General features: G+C 45.4%; 1 protein-coding gene across 1 annotated transcript in view; it reads right to left on the bottom strand.

The window, feature by feature from the left end:
- Positions 1-17,236, bottom strand: part of LOC120028513 (START domain-containing protein 10-like) — a 189,128-nt gene extending 171,892 nt beyond the window's left edge. The window contains exons 1-4 of the mRNA XM_038973709.1: positions 16,488-17,236; positions 10,908-11,055; positions 10,694-10,797; positions 6,155-6,272 (exon numbers count right to left, since the gene is read on the bottom strand). Coding sequence (XP_038829637.1) covers positions 6,155-6,272; positions 10,694-10,797; positions 10,908-11,055; positions 16,488-16,643 — 526 coding nt within the window. The 5' untranslated portion in view covers positions 16,644-17,236. The remainder of the gene's footprint in view (positions 1-6,154; positions 6,273-10,693; positions 10,798-10,907; positions 11,056-16,487) is intronic.

Below are 17,236 nucleotides of genomic sequence, written 5' to 3'. Positions count from 1 at the left end.
AGAGAGCGAGAGACGGAGAACGAGAGAGAGAGAGAGCGAGAGACAGAGAACGAGAGAGAGAGCGAGAGCGAGAGAGAGAGACGGAGAACGAGAGAGAGAGAGAGAGAGAGAGAGAGAGAGAGAGAGAGAGAGAGAGAGAGAGAGAGAGAGAGAGAGAGAGAGAGAGAGAGATGGAGAGAGATGGAGAACGAGAGAGAGAGATGGAGAACGAGAGAGATAGAGATGAGTAACGAGAGAGAGAGAGATGGAGAACGAGAGAGAGAGATGGAGAACGAGAGAGAGAGATGGAGAACGAGAGAGAGAGAGAACAAGAGAGAGAGAGAACTAGGTACAGACTCAGTGAGCACCGTCTGGCTATAGAGACCGGTCGTCACAGACAAACCTGGCTGCCCAGAGAGGACAGGCTGTGCTCACTCTGCTCCAGGGGAGAGGTAGAGACAGAGGTGCATTTCCTACTACACTGTGACAAATACTCAGACCTAAGAGCATATTTCTTTCCCAAAATTATAACTCAATACAAAGAATTTGAAACTATAAAAGATGAAGAAAAAATCAAATATTTATTGGGTGAAAAGCCAAAATGTGCAGTTTTGGCAGCCAAATATGTGTCCTCCTGCCACAACCTGAGGGACAGCCAGTGAAAATCTATTTTTCGATATGTATACTTTGACAATGTAAGTAATAATGAACTTGCCATGTCAATAAAGTCAATTGAATTGAATTGAAAATGAGAACAAGAGAGAGAGATGAGAACGGGAGACAGATGGAGAACAAGAGATGGAGAGCGCGAGAGAGAGATGGAGAGCGCGAGAGAGAGATGGAGAACGAGAGAGAGAACGAGAGATGTTACGTCATGCCAACAAAGCAAATTGAATTGAATTGAGAGAGAGCTGAGAACGAGAACGAGCTGAGAACGAGAGAGAGAGAGAGAGAGAGAGAGAGAGAGAGAGAGAGAGAGAGAGAGAGAGAGAGAGAGAGAGAGAGAGAGAGAGAGAGAGAGAGAGAGAGAGAGAGAGAGAGAGACAGAAGAAACACTAGCTGACATCGTTCTGTTGATGGACTCAAATGGGAGGTTTGTTCAGGAGAAGAAACTTTTCCCTAGACACAAAACAAGAAAGGTGTGGTGCCCAACAACGCAGAGTGCCATGGAGCTGCTTGATAAGGCCCATCTCGGGTCGCCAAGTCACATAATCATACACACCGGAAGCAACGACCTGCGTGCTCAGCAGGAGAGGGTGGCGACTTCACTACGGGGAATGATTGAGAAGGCCTCCGCAATCTTCCCCAACTCAAGGATCGTGGTGTCAACCCTTCTACAGAGGAAGGACTTCCACCCTGCCACAATCCAAAGAATAAACGCCAGCCTCTCCCGGGACTGTGCCCTGCGATCCAATGTACAGCTGGCCCACCCTCGATCTGGACTGTCTCTATGACCATGTTCACCTGTACAGGGAGACAGTCCCCATGCTTGCCAAGACTCTCAAGGACGTCGCTTTAAACCACAGCCCGACCTCTCCACCCAGGAACAGCGGAGCAATCTCTACCCCGCCGAGATCACCGAGACACCATCCCGGACCAGCACCCTGGACCCCCCAGCCACGACCACAGCACCAACAACCTCAATGCCCACCACAGCCAGCGCAGCACAGACCACCCCAGACGAGCTTCAGAGCCACCCAGACGAGGCCTCCCACCCCCCTGCCCCCCACCGCAGACCCACACTTGGAGGAGCCACAGCCCAGCAGGCAGAGCTACGCACAGGCTGTGAGAGGAGCAACTGGCCCAGCCCCCACCAACCAAATGAGTGACATTAAACAAATGCTGAGTCTACTATGCTCACATGTGATAGGCCGAGGGTCATGGATGCTCACATGTGATAGGCCGAGGGTCATGGTAAGATGAGCACAAGAACTCCACCATCCTCACACTACATCCACCCAAGTGGCATGACACAAATCCTATCTTAAATGATAAACAAATCACATTTGCATAACAAGAGTTTACTTTAATTGAAAAATCCTATTTTAATAGTTCTTGTTTGGATTGTTAGTGTTTGTCTCATTTTGAAGGTAAAGAAAAAAAGTTATGAAATCTTTTTACGTTGCATGTTGGAATATACAAGGATTGAAGTCCTCTGCTTTTGGCCTAAAGAGCAGAAACCCAGACTTCCTGAAAGAAATTGATGATGTTGATATTGTAGTACTACAGGAAACATGGTGCAGAGGTGATGTTTCCACTGGCTGTCCACTAGGTTATAAGGAGATAATCATACCATCCACTAAATTAAAAGGAATCACACAGGGCAGAGACTCAGGGGGAATGCTAATATGGTATAAATCTGAACTAATTAATTCAATCGAATTGATCAAAACAGGGGAATCTGGTTAAAAATCAACAAGGAGGCTATCTTGACAGATAAAAACGTCTTCCTCTGTGCCACACACACCCCCCACCCGCAGAGTCACCCTACTTCAATGAAGAGAGTTTCTCCATTCTAGAGGGGGAGATTAACACTTTCAGGCCCAAGGCAACGTACTGGTCTGTGGAGACCTGAATGCTAGAACAGCAGAAGAACAAGACACTATTAACAGTCATGGGGATAAACATATACCAGGAAGCAACAACCTTTCCCTCCCCACATACCCCCACAGAAACAACTATGACAAAGTGAAAAACAAAAACGGAGTACAGCTCGTGAAGCTCTGTCGAACACTGGGTCTGTACATAGTCAATGGCAGGCTGAGAGGAGACTCTTTTGGTAGGTACACCTACAGCTCATCCCTTGGCAGCAGCACTGTAGACTACTTCCTCACCGACCTAAACCCAGAGTCTCTCAGAGCCTTCACAGTCAGCCCACTAACACCTCTCTCAGACCACAGTAAAATTACAGTGTATCTGAGAAGAGCAGAACCCAGCCATGAAGCATCACGGCCCAATAAATGACATGGTACTAAACAGGCCTATAGATGGAGTGCCACAGTACAGACATCTACCAAAAAGCAATTAGTAGCCAAAAAATACAATCTCTCCTGGACAACTTTTTAGCCTTAACATTCTCCTACAGCAACGAAGGTGTAAATTTGGCCGTTTGGAACATAAACTTTATATTTGGCAAATTAGCCTCCTTGGCTAATCTAAAGAAGCATAAGAGCAAACCAAAAATAACAGATAATGAAAAATGGTTTGATAATGATTGCAAAAATCTAAGAAAGTCATTGAGAAATATATCTAATCAAAAACACAGAACCAGACAACAGAACAATAGGCCTTCAATATGGGGAAACACTGAAGCAATACAAACACACCCTAAGGACAATACAGGAACAGCACATTAGAAATCAGCTGGATGGAATTGAGGAATCCGTAGGATCAAACCACTTCTGGGAGAATTGGAATAAATTAAACCTCATCAGGAGGAATTGGCTCTCCAAAATGGGGATATGTGGAGAAATCACTTTGCAAACCTCTACAGAAACATAACAAAGAGCCCAGAACAAAAAGATATACAAGAAAAATTACAAATCCTTGAATCAGCGGTCAAAGACTATCAGAATCCTGTGGATACCCCAATTACAGAAGAAGAATTATTGGAAAAACTATGCACTCTCCAACCCAAAGAGGCCTGTGGTGCTGATGGTATTTTAAATGAAATTATCAAATATACAGACCACAAATTCAAATTGGCTATACTCAAACTCTTCAACATTATCCTCACTGCAGGTATTTTCCCCGATATTTGGAACCAGGGATTGATCACACCAATCTATAAAAATGGAGACAAATTTGACCCAAATAATTACAGAGTAATTTGCGTTAACAGCACCTTGGGGAAAATTCTCTGCAGTATTATAAATAGCAGACTACATCATTTCCTTGATGAACACAACGTCCTGAGCAGAAGCCAGATTGGATTTCTAAAAAATTATCGTACAACAGACCACATTTACACTTTCCACACTCTAATTGACAAACAAGTAAACCAAAACAAAGGCAAAATCTACTCGTATTTTGTAGATTTCAAGAAAGCATTTGATTCAATTTGTCACGAAGGTCTTTTTTTATAAACTAATAGAAAGAGGTATTGGAGGGAAAACATATGTTATTAAATCAATGTACACTAAAAACAAATGTGCGGTTAAAATTGGCAACAAGCAAACAGACTTCTTTTCTCAGGGAAGGGGAGTGAAACAGGGCTGCCCAATAAGTCCAACACTATTTAACATCTACATTAATGAATTGGCAAAAACATTAGAAGATACACAACACTGAAATCAAGCGTCTGCTGTACGCAGATGACCTGGTGCTGCTGTCTCCCACTAAAGAGGGGTTACAGCAGCACCTAGATCGTCTTCACAGGTTCTGTCAGACCTGGGCTCTGACCATTAACCTAAAAAAAAATATATATATAATGATATTCCAAAAAAGGTCAGGAAATCAGGATGACAAATATAAATTCTATTTGGACACAGTTCTATTAGAACACACCAAAAACTACACATATCTAGGACTAAATATCAGCAACACAGGTAGCTGTGAACGAGCTGAGAGACAAAGCAAGAAGAGCATTCTATGCCATTAAAAGGAACATTAAAATAGAAATTCCAATTAGAATCTGGCTCAAAATTTTCCAATCAGTTATAGAACCAGTTGCTCTATATGGCAGTGAAGTATGGGGTCCACTCTCTAATAATGAATTCACCAAATGGGACAAACATCCAATTGAAATACTGCATGCAGAGTTTTGCAAGACTGTATTGCAAGTACAAAGAAAACCTCCAAATAACGCATGTAGAGCAGAATTGGGCCAATACCCCCTCCTCATTCGAATAGAAAAAAGAGCCAGCAAATTTTACAACCATCTAAAAACAAGTGACCCCAAAACATTCCATCACTCAGCTTTACAATGTCAAGAGATGAAACAAGAGAAGAGTCCCCTCAGCCAGCTGGTTCTGAGGCTCAGTTCACCAACCCAAACCAACCCCATTAAGCCTCAGGACAACACTCAGCCAGCTGGTTCTGAGGCTCAGTTCACCAACCCAAACCAACCCCATAGAGCCTCAGGACAGCATCTGGCCCAACCAAATCATCACAAAACAAAAATAAAAATATATCACCTATTGGAAAGACACCACAAAAAAGTAAACTTCAATGCTATTTGGCTCTAAACAGACAGACCGGTCGTCACAGACAAACCTGGCTGCCCAGAGAGGACAGGCTGTGCTCACTCTGCTCCATGGGAGAGGTAGAGACAGAGCTGCATTTCCTATTACACTGTGACAAATACTCAGACCTAAGAGAATATTTATTTCCCAAAATTATAATTCAATACAAAGAATTTGAAACTATAAAAGATGAAGAAAAAAATCTCATATTTATTGGGTGAAAAGCCAAAATGTGCAGTTTTGGCAGCCAAATATGTGTCCTCCTGCCACAACCTGAGGGACAGCCAATGAAAAGTACAATGTAATGTTGATAATTTTTCCCATCTTGTTTTGTTTCGTCTTTCATACCATGTCATGTGTCTTCTCAGTCATGTTGACACTGGTCTACTACCATTGCTTTAATGTATTGTTGTTCTGATTAATATTGTTGTTGTTAATGGTAATACCATGTCCACTACTACTATTATTATTGCTGTTGGTCCCACCATTTATTTATATATATAATTTTTTTATATATATATACACTTTGACAATGTGAGGAATAATGAACTTGCCATGTCAATAAAGTCAATTGAACTGAATTGAAAGATGGAAAACGAGAGAGAGATGGAAAACGAGAGAGAGAGAGAGAGAGAGAGAGAGAGAGAGAGAGAGAGAGAGAGAGAGAGAGAGAGAGAGAACAAGAGAGAGAGAGAGAGAGAGAGAGAGAGAGAGAGAGATGCGGGACTGTCCCTGTCCTCCAGATGCAGTTACTATGGCAATTTCTGTTGAAAGAAGGTCCTGAGTATGAATCATTAATTAACTCTCCAAGCACATTAACCACCTGGTGGCTCCTGAGAGGACGGCTCATAATAATGCCTGGAATGGAGACAATAGAATGGTATCAAACATGTGGTTTCCATGTGGTTCATACCATTCCATCGACTCCATTCCAGCCATTACTATGAGCCGTCCTCCCCTCAGAAACCTCCACTGAGTCTTGTGTGTATTACCTTTTGGGTCCACGTGTGCCAGGTAGGTAAGAGTGCAGTGGTTCGGTCCGTGGCTCTGGATCAGGTAGCCAGTCTGGATGGACACAGCTCGTACCATGTCCTTCTTTGGGGGGTATTTCTACAGGAACAGTGGAACAGCCCTAGTTAGCACAGAACACCCCTATCTGAGGAAATGGTCTCAACCACTGACACTTAGTTCAATTGCTGTAAATACAATTGACTCCAGATATTTGGGTTTGTTTTGCATGAGTGCACAATACAGCCAGAACATGCTGTCACGACTTCCGCCGAAGTCGGCTCCTCTCCTTGTTCGGGCGGCGTTCGGCGATCGACGTCACCGGCTTTCTAGCCATCGCCGCTCCATTTTTCATATTCCATTTGTTTTGTCTTGTTCCATACTACACACCTGGTTTTCATTCCCTAATCACACTGAATGTATGTAGTCCTCTGTTCCCCTCCATATATTTGTGTGAAATTGTTTTGATGTTATGTGGGTATTGTTACGCGGCCAGACTTTTGTTTATGTTCCGTGTTTGGGCACGTTTTATGTACTTATGTGCTTTCGTTTGGACCGGAATAAAAAGTGCACCTGTTAACTATACTCTGCTCTCCTGCACCTGACTTCGCCTCCAGTACACACCCTTAACACATGCAAATATCCAAAGCAATTCAATCAAAATTAATTTGAATTTAAAAAAAGATGAACTGCCCTGCACTTAAACAGAGTTTAAATGTAAAAGATGATATTCACTTATCAAGAGTTTACTGCACAAAGTAATACATATTGTGGCGTAAAGTGATTCTCTCTCCTCTCCTGTAGATCTACAGCTCTGTCATCTGACCATGTCTCGTCCAATAACTCTCACTAAACCCAAAAACTCTCACCTCTCACTAAACCCAATAACTCTCACCTCTCACTAAACCCAATAACTCTCACCTCTCACTAAACCCAATAACTCTCACCTCTCACTAAACCCAATAACTCTCACCTCTCACTAAACCCAAAAACTCCCACCTCTCACCAAACCCAAAAACTCCCACCTCTCACCAAACCCAAAAACTCTCACTGCTCACTAAACCCAATAACTCTCACCTCTCACTAAACCCAATAACTCTCACTAAACCCAATAACTCTCACTAAACCCAAAAACTCTCACTAAACCCAAAAACTCTCACTAAACCCAATAACTCTCACTAAACCCAATAACTCTCACTAAACCCAATAACTCTCACTAAACCCAATAACTCTCACTAAACCCAATAACTCTCACTAAACCCAATAACTCTCACTAAACCCAATAACTCTCACTAAACCCAATAACTCTCACTAAACCCAATAACTCTCACTAAACCCAAAAACTCACTAAACCCAAAAACTCTCACCTCTCACTAAACCCAATAACTCTCACTAAACCCAATAACTCTCACTAAACCCAAAAACTCTCACTAAACCCAAAAACTCTCACTAAACCCAAAAACTCTCACTAAACCCAAAAACTCTCACCTCTCACTAAACCCAAAAACTCTCACTAAACCCAATAACTCTCACTAAACCCAATAACTCTCACTAAACCCAATAACTCTCAGCTCTCACTAAACCCAATAACTCTCACTAAACCCAATAACTCTCACCTCTCACTAAACCCAAAAACTCTCACTAAACCCAAAACTCTCACCAAACCCAAAACTCTCACCAAACCCAATAACTCTCACCAAACCCAATAACTCTCACCAAACCCAATAACTCTCACCAAACCCAATAACTCTCACCAAACCCAATAACTCTCACCAAACCCAATAACTCTCACCAAACCCAATAACTCTCACCAAACCCAATAACTCTCACCAAACCCAATAACTCTCACCAAACCCAATAACTCTCACCAAACCCAATTACTCTCACCAAACCCAATAACTCTCACCAAACCCAATTACTCTCACCAAACCCAATTACTCTCACCAAACCCAATTACTCTCACCAAACCCAATTACTCTCACCAAACCCAATTACTCTCACCAAACTCAATAACTCTCACCAAACCCAATAACTCTCACCAAACCCAATTACTCTCACCAAACCCAATAACTCTCACCAAACCCAATTACTCTCACCAAACCCAATAACTCTCACCAAACCCAATTACTCTCACCAAACCCAATTACTCTCACTAAACTCAATAACTCTCACCAAACCCAATTACTCTCACTAAACCCAATTACTCTCACCAAACCCAATTACTCTCACCAAACCCAATAACTCTCACCAAACCCAATTACTCTCACCAAACCCAATTACTCTCACTAAACTCAATAACTCTCACCAAACCCAATTACTCTCACTAAACCCAATTACTCTCACTAAACCCAATTACTCTCACCAAACCCAATTACTCTCACTAAACCCAATTACTCTCACTAAACTCAATAACTCTCACTAAACCCAATTACTCTCACTAAACCCAATTACTCTCACCAAACCCAATTACTCTCACTAAACCCAATTACTCTCACTAAACTCAATAACTCTCACTAAACCCAATTACTCTCACTAAACCCAATTACTCTCACTAAACCCAATTACTCTCACCAAACCCAATTACTCTCACCAAACCCAATAACTCTCACCAAACCCAATTACTCTCACCAAACCCAATAACTCACCAAACCCAATAACTCTCACCAAACCCAATTACTCTCACCAAACCCAATAACTCTCACCAAACCCAATAACTCTCACCAAACCCAATTACTCTCACCAAACCCAATTACTCTCACCAAACCCAATTACTCTCACCAAACCCAATTACTCTCACCAAACCCAATAACTCTCACCAAACCCAATAACTCTCACCAAACCCAATTACTCTCACCAAACCCAATAACTCTCACCAAACCCAATTACTCTCACCAAACCCAATAACTCTCACCAAACCCAATAACTCTCACCAAACCCAATAACTCTCACCAAACCCAATAACTCTCACCAAACCCAATAACTCTCACCAAACCCAATAACTCTCACCAAACCCAATAACTCTCACTAAACTCAATGTGAGAAAAGTAGCTATGTTTGTGTGGATGTTTTGTATGTGGATGTATGTTGTTTTTTATAGTGCAGGTTTGTGGAGTGTTTGCGTGTGGAAGCTTACAGCAGCAGCAGTCACATGAGTTTTCCACTTAACATTGATCACACACACACACACACACACACACACAGCACAAAGAGAGAGAAAAAGAAAGAGAAATGTGTTGAGTGCTTCCTTCTACACAGGATGCCTCGATCTCGCTCTCTTCCTCCACTGGGCAGAAAAACAACCACAGCATGTGGGCCTAATTCCAAACCAAACCGTTATCCCCTTCCTTTCTGCCCTAGGTGACTAGTCTTGTCAGTTCTGATTGAACAGGAGAAAGGAGAGCGGTATTATAAGGGTTCTAGAAGGCTCCTCCAATAAGCTCAAGTCAAGGTTCTACCATCTTGCTTTCAACTTCTCAAAGATCCTGAAGGACAGATCTGAAGGACAGATCGTGAAGGACAGATCGTGAAGGATAGATCGGAAGGAGATACATTTTCAGTTTGGCATTGAGCCGCCGTACTGTCTGAGTGATCTAACCCGGAGCTACCACTGCCCTATCCAGCGCGCACACACACACACACACACACACACACACACACACACACACACACACACACACACACACACACACACACACACACACACACACACACACACACACAGGCTTTATCCAGCATTAGCAACGGCACGGACCGATAAAGCTTTATTCAAATGCCAGAAGATTATTTAACCAAATACAATCTTACTACAGTGAGCAAATAGTCCACTTAAACACACATTTAAACACACGACACACCTTTCTCAAACTGCACCTACGTAGACACACACAACCAGTAAAGATACTCCAAGACATGTTCATTTAAATAGAGTGGACAGTCCCACTGCAGCATGTTTCCCACTGACGTCAAGGGACACTATGCTGCAGGTCTGTTCTCTTCTGTTTCTCCCTGTAGAGCGTCGTACAACCAGTTGGCTATCCACTGAGACTTCCACTGAGACTTCCACTGAGACTTCCACTGAGACTTCCACTGAGACTTCCACTGAGACTTCCAATAGGACTTCCAATAGGACTTCCAATAGGACTTCCAATAGGACTTCCAATAGGACTTCCAATAGGACTTCAGGGACATTCGGACATGTTGCTGACCCTCATCTGGTTTCTTCAGATTTACAAACACTGAGGGGGAAGTGCAGGGCTGTCCAAGACTCCAACCCTGTTCCTGGAGAGCTACCCTCCTGTAGGTTCTCTCTCCAACTCTGTTCCTGGAGACATACCGTCCTGTAAGTTCTCTCTCCAACCCTGTTCCTGGAGACATACCGTCCTGTAAGTTCTCTCTCCAACCCTGTTCCTGGAGGCATACCGTCCTGTAGCTCTCCAGGAACAGGGTTGGAGAGCCCTGAGGAAGACGGTATAGTACAGGTTTGTGTACCAGGATACTCTCTCCCTGCACATGTTTATACTTACAGCATGTTTGACAGAGTAGTTCATGATGATGTAATCACTGCCAGTGGGCAGCCAAGAGCGCAGTGTGATGACGTCACGGTTCCTCAGCGGCTTGGGACACTTCCCTAGACACAGACGAGGAGGAGCCTCATTAACATGTGTGTGTGTGTGTGTGTGTGTGTGTGTGTGTGTGTGTGTGTGTGTGTGTGTGTGTGTGTGTGTGTGTGTGTCGTACAGGAGTAGTAGCCCACATCTGCGTTAACAGTGAGTTTTCCGATGTCGAAGGTTTCGATGACGTTTGCGTCCCATTTCCTCCGGTACTCGATGTCATGGAGAACATCATACATGGTCTCAGCTGGCACGTCCTTACACGCCATCCGACACTGCAGGAGAGACACACACATTCAATAAATAGTCAACACACACACACACACACACACACACACACACACACACACACACACACACACACACACACACACACACCTACCGTTATTTGACCAAACACACACTTGTGTGTGTGGGGTGGGGAGGGGAGGGTGCAGTTTAATAGTAAAACCTTGGGCACAACGTCAGGCTGTTAAAAAGTGAGAGCACACACACCAGTGGCCTGCAAAACTGCCCTAGACTAACGCCATCTCCATGGTTACCTCAGCCAGGGGAAGACTCCACACCACAACAACACAGACAGAAGATAGGGGAGTGGGGGGAGGGGAGACAGCCATAGAGTGCACTACTTTTAAACCAAGCTACATGGGGATAACCCGGACCAAAAGTAGTGCACTATCTATCAACAGCCTTGTGGGTCGAGCAAGCAGATCTATAGTCTAGCCTTAAAACTATCTATCAACAGTCTTGTGGGTCGAGCAAGCAGATCTATAGTCTAACCTTAAAACTATCTATCAACAGCCTTGTGGGTCGAGCAAGCAGATCTATAGTCTAACCTTAAAACTATCTATCAACAGCCTTGTGGGTCTGTGTTTGGAGGAATGGTGTGTGTGTGTGTGTGTGTGTGTGTGTGTGTGTGTGTGTGTGTGTGTGTGTGTGTGTGTGTGTGTGTGTGTGTGTGTGTGTGTGTGTGTGTGTGTGTGTGTGTGTGTGTGTGTGTGTGTGTGTTGGACTAAGGACTTAAAAGTCACAATGGAGCTGAGAGAATAATGGAGTGATTGTGTCCGCAGGGCAGATTGAAACAGGAGAGGAAAAAAGAGAGGGAGGGAGGGAGAAGACATCACTGTAATTCTATTGAAGTGCTTCAGTATGCTCCTCTATGATGAGGACAGGAGAGACACATGTCTACTGTTTGCTGATGATCTGGTGCTTCTGTCCCCAACCAGAAGGGCCTACAGCCACACCTACATCTTCTGCACAGATTATGACAGACCTGGGCCCTGACAGACCTGGGCCCTGACAGACCAGGGCCCTGACAGACCTGGGCCCTGAGAGTAAATCTCAGTACGACCAAAATAATGGTGTTCCAAAAAAGGTCCAGTCGCCAGGACCACGAATACAAATTCTATCTAGACACCGTTGCCCTAGAGCACACAAAAAACTATACATACCTCGGCCTAAACATCAGCGCCACTGGTAACTTCCACAAAGCTGTGAACGATCTGAGCGACAAGGCAAGAAGGGCCTTCTTCAACCACCTAAAAATAAGCGATTCCCAAACCTTCCATAACAAAGCCATCACCTACAGAGAGATGAACCTGGAGAAGAGTCCCCTAAGCAAGCTGGTCCTGGGGCTCTGTTCACAAACACAAACAGACCCCACAGAGCCCCAGGACAGCAACAGCAACACAATTAGACCCAAGAAAAATCATGAGAAAACAAAAAAGATAATTACTTAATACATTGGAAAGAATTAAACAAAAAAAACAGAGCAAAATAGAATGCTATTGGTCCCTAAACAGAGAGTACACAGTGGCAGAATACCTGACCACTGTGACTGACCCAAACTTAAGGAAAGCTTTGTCTATGTACAGACTCAGTGAGCATGGCCTTGCTCAGTGACCATATTAGAGACGCATATTTCCCTCAGATTACACAGACCCACAAAGAATTCGAAAACAAATCCAATTTGGGTGAAATACCAGTGTGCCATCACAGCAGCTAGATGTGTGACCTGTTGCCACAAGAAAAGGGAAACCAGTGAAGAACAAACACCATTGTAAATACAACCCATATTTATTTATTTTCCCTTTTGTACTTTAACTATTTGCACATCGTTACAACACTGTATAAAGACATAATGACATTTGATATGTCTCTATTCCTTTGGAAATTTTGTGATGTTTACTGTTCATTTCTGAACAGTTTATTTCACTTTAGTTTATTATCTATTTCACTTGCTTGGGCAATATTAACATATGTTTCCCATGCCAATAAAGCCCCTTAAACTGAATTGAGCGAGAGAGAGAGACATGGAGAATGGTGTTTGTGAACCGTCAATTGAAACCCCATGAGTGAGAGATCACGTTTGACAGAACAGTTGTACGTGTGATCATGGTTGACAGAGTCCTGTGGGCCAGACACTGCATGCTCACAGTCACATGATACACGACCTCTAACCTGATATACACACACACCCTCCCCCCTGCATCAGACTGCACTACAGTCAGCTGCTGTGTTTAATCCAACATTCCTCCTTGTCCCTGTCTACTCCCCTCCTAGGCCTGTCAAAGCTCATCTGTTCTGCTGGACACGGGTAGAGGAATGTGGAAGAGAAGGATGAGAGGGGATGAGTGTGTATCTGTATACCATCAGTGAGTAGGGATTCCCTCAGTCCTCAGGGTGTGTGTGGGCTGGGGAAAGACCAAACAGTACACAGCAGTCTGACAGATTGTCAAGCCACCCACATATGACACACACACCGTCCACATATACATACAGAATGATAGCTCTGCTGCCTCTGTGTGTGTGTGTGTGTGTGTGTGTGTGTGTGTGTGTGTGTGTGTGTGTGTGTGTGTGTGTGTGTGTGTGTGTGTCTGTGTGTGTCTGTGTGTGTCTGTGTGTGTCTGTGTGTGTGTGTGTGTGTGTGTGTGTGTGTGTGTGTGTGTGTGTGTGTGTGTGTGTGTGTGTGTGTGTGTGTGTGAGTATAATGCTGATGATATGGCTGACTAATGGTTACTGGCTGATAGATTATTGATGATAATGATGCTGATAATAATAATATATGGATAATAAAGATCTCTCTCCGGGTTTCAATGCCTCTGCACTTTACATGTCACTGCTCTTCACTGTTATAGACCTTCAGTGAGAACACTACGACAGCCCCCTCAGGGAGAACACTACGACAGCCCCCTCAGGGAGAACACTACGACAGCCCCCTCAGGGAGAACACTACGACAGCCCCCTCAGTGGGAACAGAACACTACGACAGCCCCCTCAGTGGGAACAGAACACTACGACAGCCCCCTCAGTGGGAACAGAACACTACGACGGACCCCTCAGTGGGAACAGAACACTACGACGGACCCCTCAGGGACAAATCTACGACAGCCCCCTCAGTGGGAACAGAACACTACGACAGCCCCCTCAGTGGGAACAGAACACTACGACAGCCCCCTCAGTGACAAATCTACGACAGCCCCCTCAGTGGGAACAGAACACTACGACAGCCCCCTCAGTGGGAACAGAACACTACGACAGCCCCCTCAGTGGGAACAGAACACTACGACAGCCCCCTCAGTGGGAACAGAACACTACGACAGCCCCCTCAGTGGGAACAGAACACTACGACAGCCCCCTCAGTGGGAACAGAACACTACGACAGCCCCCTCAGTGGGAACGGAACACTACGACAGCCCCCTCAGTGGGAGCGGAACACTACGACAGCCCCCTCAGTGGGAACGGAACACTACGACAGCCCCCTCAGTGGGAACGGAACACTACGACAGCCCCCTCAGTGGGAACGGAACACTACGACAGCCCCCTCAGTGGGAGCGGAACACTACGACAGCCCCCTCAGTGGGAGCGGAACACTAAGACAGCCCCCTCAGTGGGAGCGGAACACTAAGACAGCCCCCTCAGTGGGAGCGGAACACTACGACAGCCCCCTCAGTGGGAGCAGAACACTACGACAGCCCCCTCAGTGGGAACACTAAGACAGCCCCCTCGGGGGGAACACTAAGACAGCCCCCTCGGGGGGAACACTAAGACAGCCCCCTCGGGGGGAACACTAAGACAGCCCCCTCGGGGGGGAACACTACGACAGCCCCCTCAGGGGGAACACTACGACAGCCCCCTCAGGGGGAACACTACGACAGCCCCCTCAGTGGGAGCAGAACACTACGACAGCCCCCTCAGTGGGAACACTAAGACAGCCCCCTCGGGGGGAACACTAAGACAGCCCCCTCGGGGGGGAACACTACGACAGCCCCCTCAGGGGGAACACTACGACAGCCCCCTCAGGGGGAACACTACGACAGCCCCCTCAGGGGGAACACTACGACAGCCCCCTCAGGGGGAACACTACGACAGCCCCCTCAGGGAGAACACTACGACAGCCCCCTCAGGGGGAACACTACGACAGACTGGATATCACACTCACACACTTTCCACATGTATCAGCTGGGAGAGCATCTGTGCTTTTATCCAAATCTAGAAATAGAAGAACAGGATCATAGCATCACTGCCTCCTGAGCACACACACACACACACACACACACACACACACACACACACACACACACACACACACACACACACACACACACACACACACACACACACACACACACACACACACACACACACACACACACACACACACACACACACACACACACACAAACACAAACAGAGAGACACACACAAGGATGTAATGGTTTGAGGGCTACTCCCATCAATGTATCCTGCTCTCTCGTTAACTGAGCAAAAACACAAAACATACAGTCTCACACCTTTATCCCCAATGGCTATGAGTGCAGAGAGAGACAAGGCCTCTCCTTAAGCACACATTACACACTCTGTGACAGTACGCACTCTGTGACAGTACGCACTCTGTGACAGTACGCACTCTGTGACAGTACGCACTCTGTGACAGTACGCACTCTGTGACAGTACGCACTCTGTGACAGTACGCACTCTGTGACAGTACGCACTCTGTGACAGTACGCACTCTGTGACAGTACGCAAATCAGGCAAACGGACACTTAAGAGACAGATAGATGACAGATAGATGACAGATAGATGACAGCTAACATAACAGGTTGACTGCCTACCTCCCATATGTTTCCTTCTCTATGACCACCAGGTGACAAAACTGACAGTCATGTCTGTCAAATGTAATGTGTCAGTTAATGTACCTGCACTCACAGGTTGCAGAGCAGGAATCTCTGTGGGAAACAGAACAAGACTTCCACCTGCAGCTTCTTACATCACACATAACTGGTCTCACACACACACACACACACACCCACACACCTGAGTTTACAGTAGCCTGCTCCAACAGTGTGACGTCAGAGCTGATTAATCATTTGTACAGTACACACATTTCCTCTCCCCATCCTCCACCTCCCTCCACCTCCTCAAACAACTCCATGTGATAACACCCGTTTGTCCGCTATCCTGCCACAGACCCGGATACATACAGCACACACCTGACCCTGGCCCCGGTCCAAAACTTTAACAATCACATGTCCTTTTTCCCTGTAAATACCACTTCCTTGCCCTCCTCTGAGTAATATTATGAAAGGGTTTCAGTTTAGGACATTATGACTTGTGCTATGGGACTGTGTGACCGAGGTAACCCATATGGTGTCCTCTATTCCTCACATTTTCCATTCACCTGAGTACCGGCCTACCCTGTTCTCACCTTGATCTTGTGGAGTGACTTCTCCTCGTCTCCTCCTATAGTCTGGGTCCACACAGTCATGTCCGGCTTATTGTAGGTCAGACTCCAGCCCTCCTCACTCCCGCACTCCTCCTTGAAGCTGCTGAATGCCCGGTCATCCGGGATCAACACCGACATAATATTTTACCGGGTAGCGCGAGCTCGCTCTTCTGCAGTTCACTGGGAAGAACAACGATGGGACCAAACCGAGGTAGGGAAACTCCCGATGGCGGAGAGACCCGAAGCAGACTGGGACGAACCGGCGCCGGTGAGGAGTGACTGCGCTAAACGACGTAACGTTACACCTCTATCCTCTGAGTGAATTATTCCTATAATGTGATTTCTTTATCACACACACTGAGCACGCATCCGCGTATTGTGATTATGTGTGCTTAGAAAGGAGAGTTGCTGAACAAACACGAAGAACGCACAAAAACACGGGTATAAAAATAAGAAAATCTACAGTTTTCATAGAAACTACATAAACACATGAGTGGAAGCTTTCCGGCATTTATCTTATAACATTATTGACCCTCTGGCGTGAATCAATTTCAGTTCAATATGGTCCACAGCAGCTATTTAAGTGAGACATATGTGTCCGCTGTCTCACCACGACTCCACTAGAGATGAGAGGCTGACAAGTCGGATGGTTTTGATCAATTGTTGCGCGTTTACATTTCAGTTCCCCTGCGTCGCTGTGTGCCCACCTATGGTCACTCGACGTCGTCGGG

This window comes from Salvelinus namaycush, chromosome 34 (genome assembly GCF_016432855.1).
Source record: "Salvelinus namaycush isolate Seneca chromosome 34, SaNama_1.0, whole genome shotgun sequence".
Lineage (NCBI taxonomy): Eukaryota > Metazoa > Chordata > Actinopteri > Salmoniformes > Salmonidae > Salvelinus > Salvelinus namaycush.
This window is presented reverse-complemented; position numbering and strand designations above follow the sequence as displayed.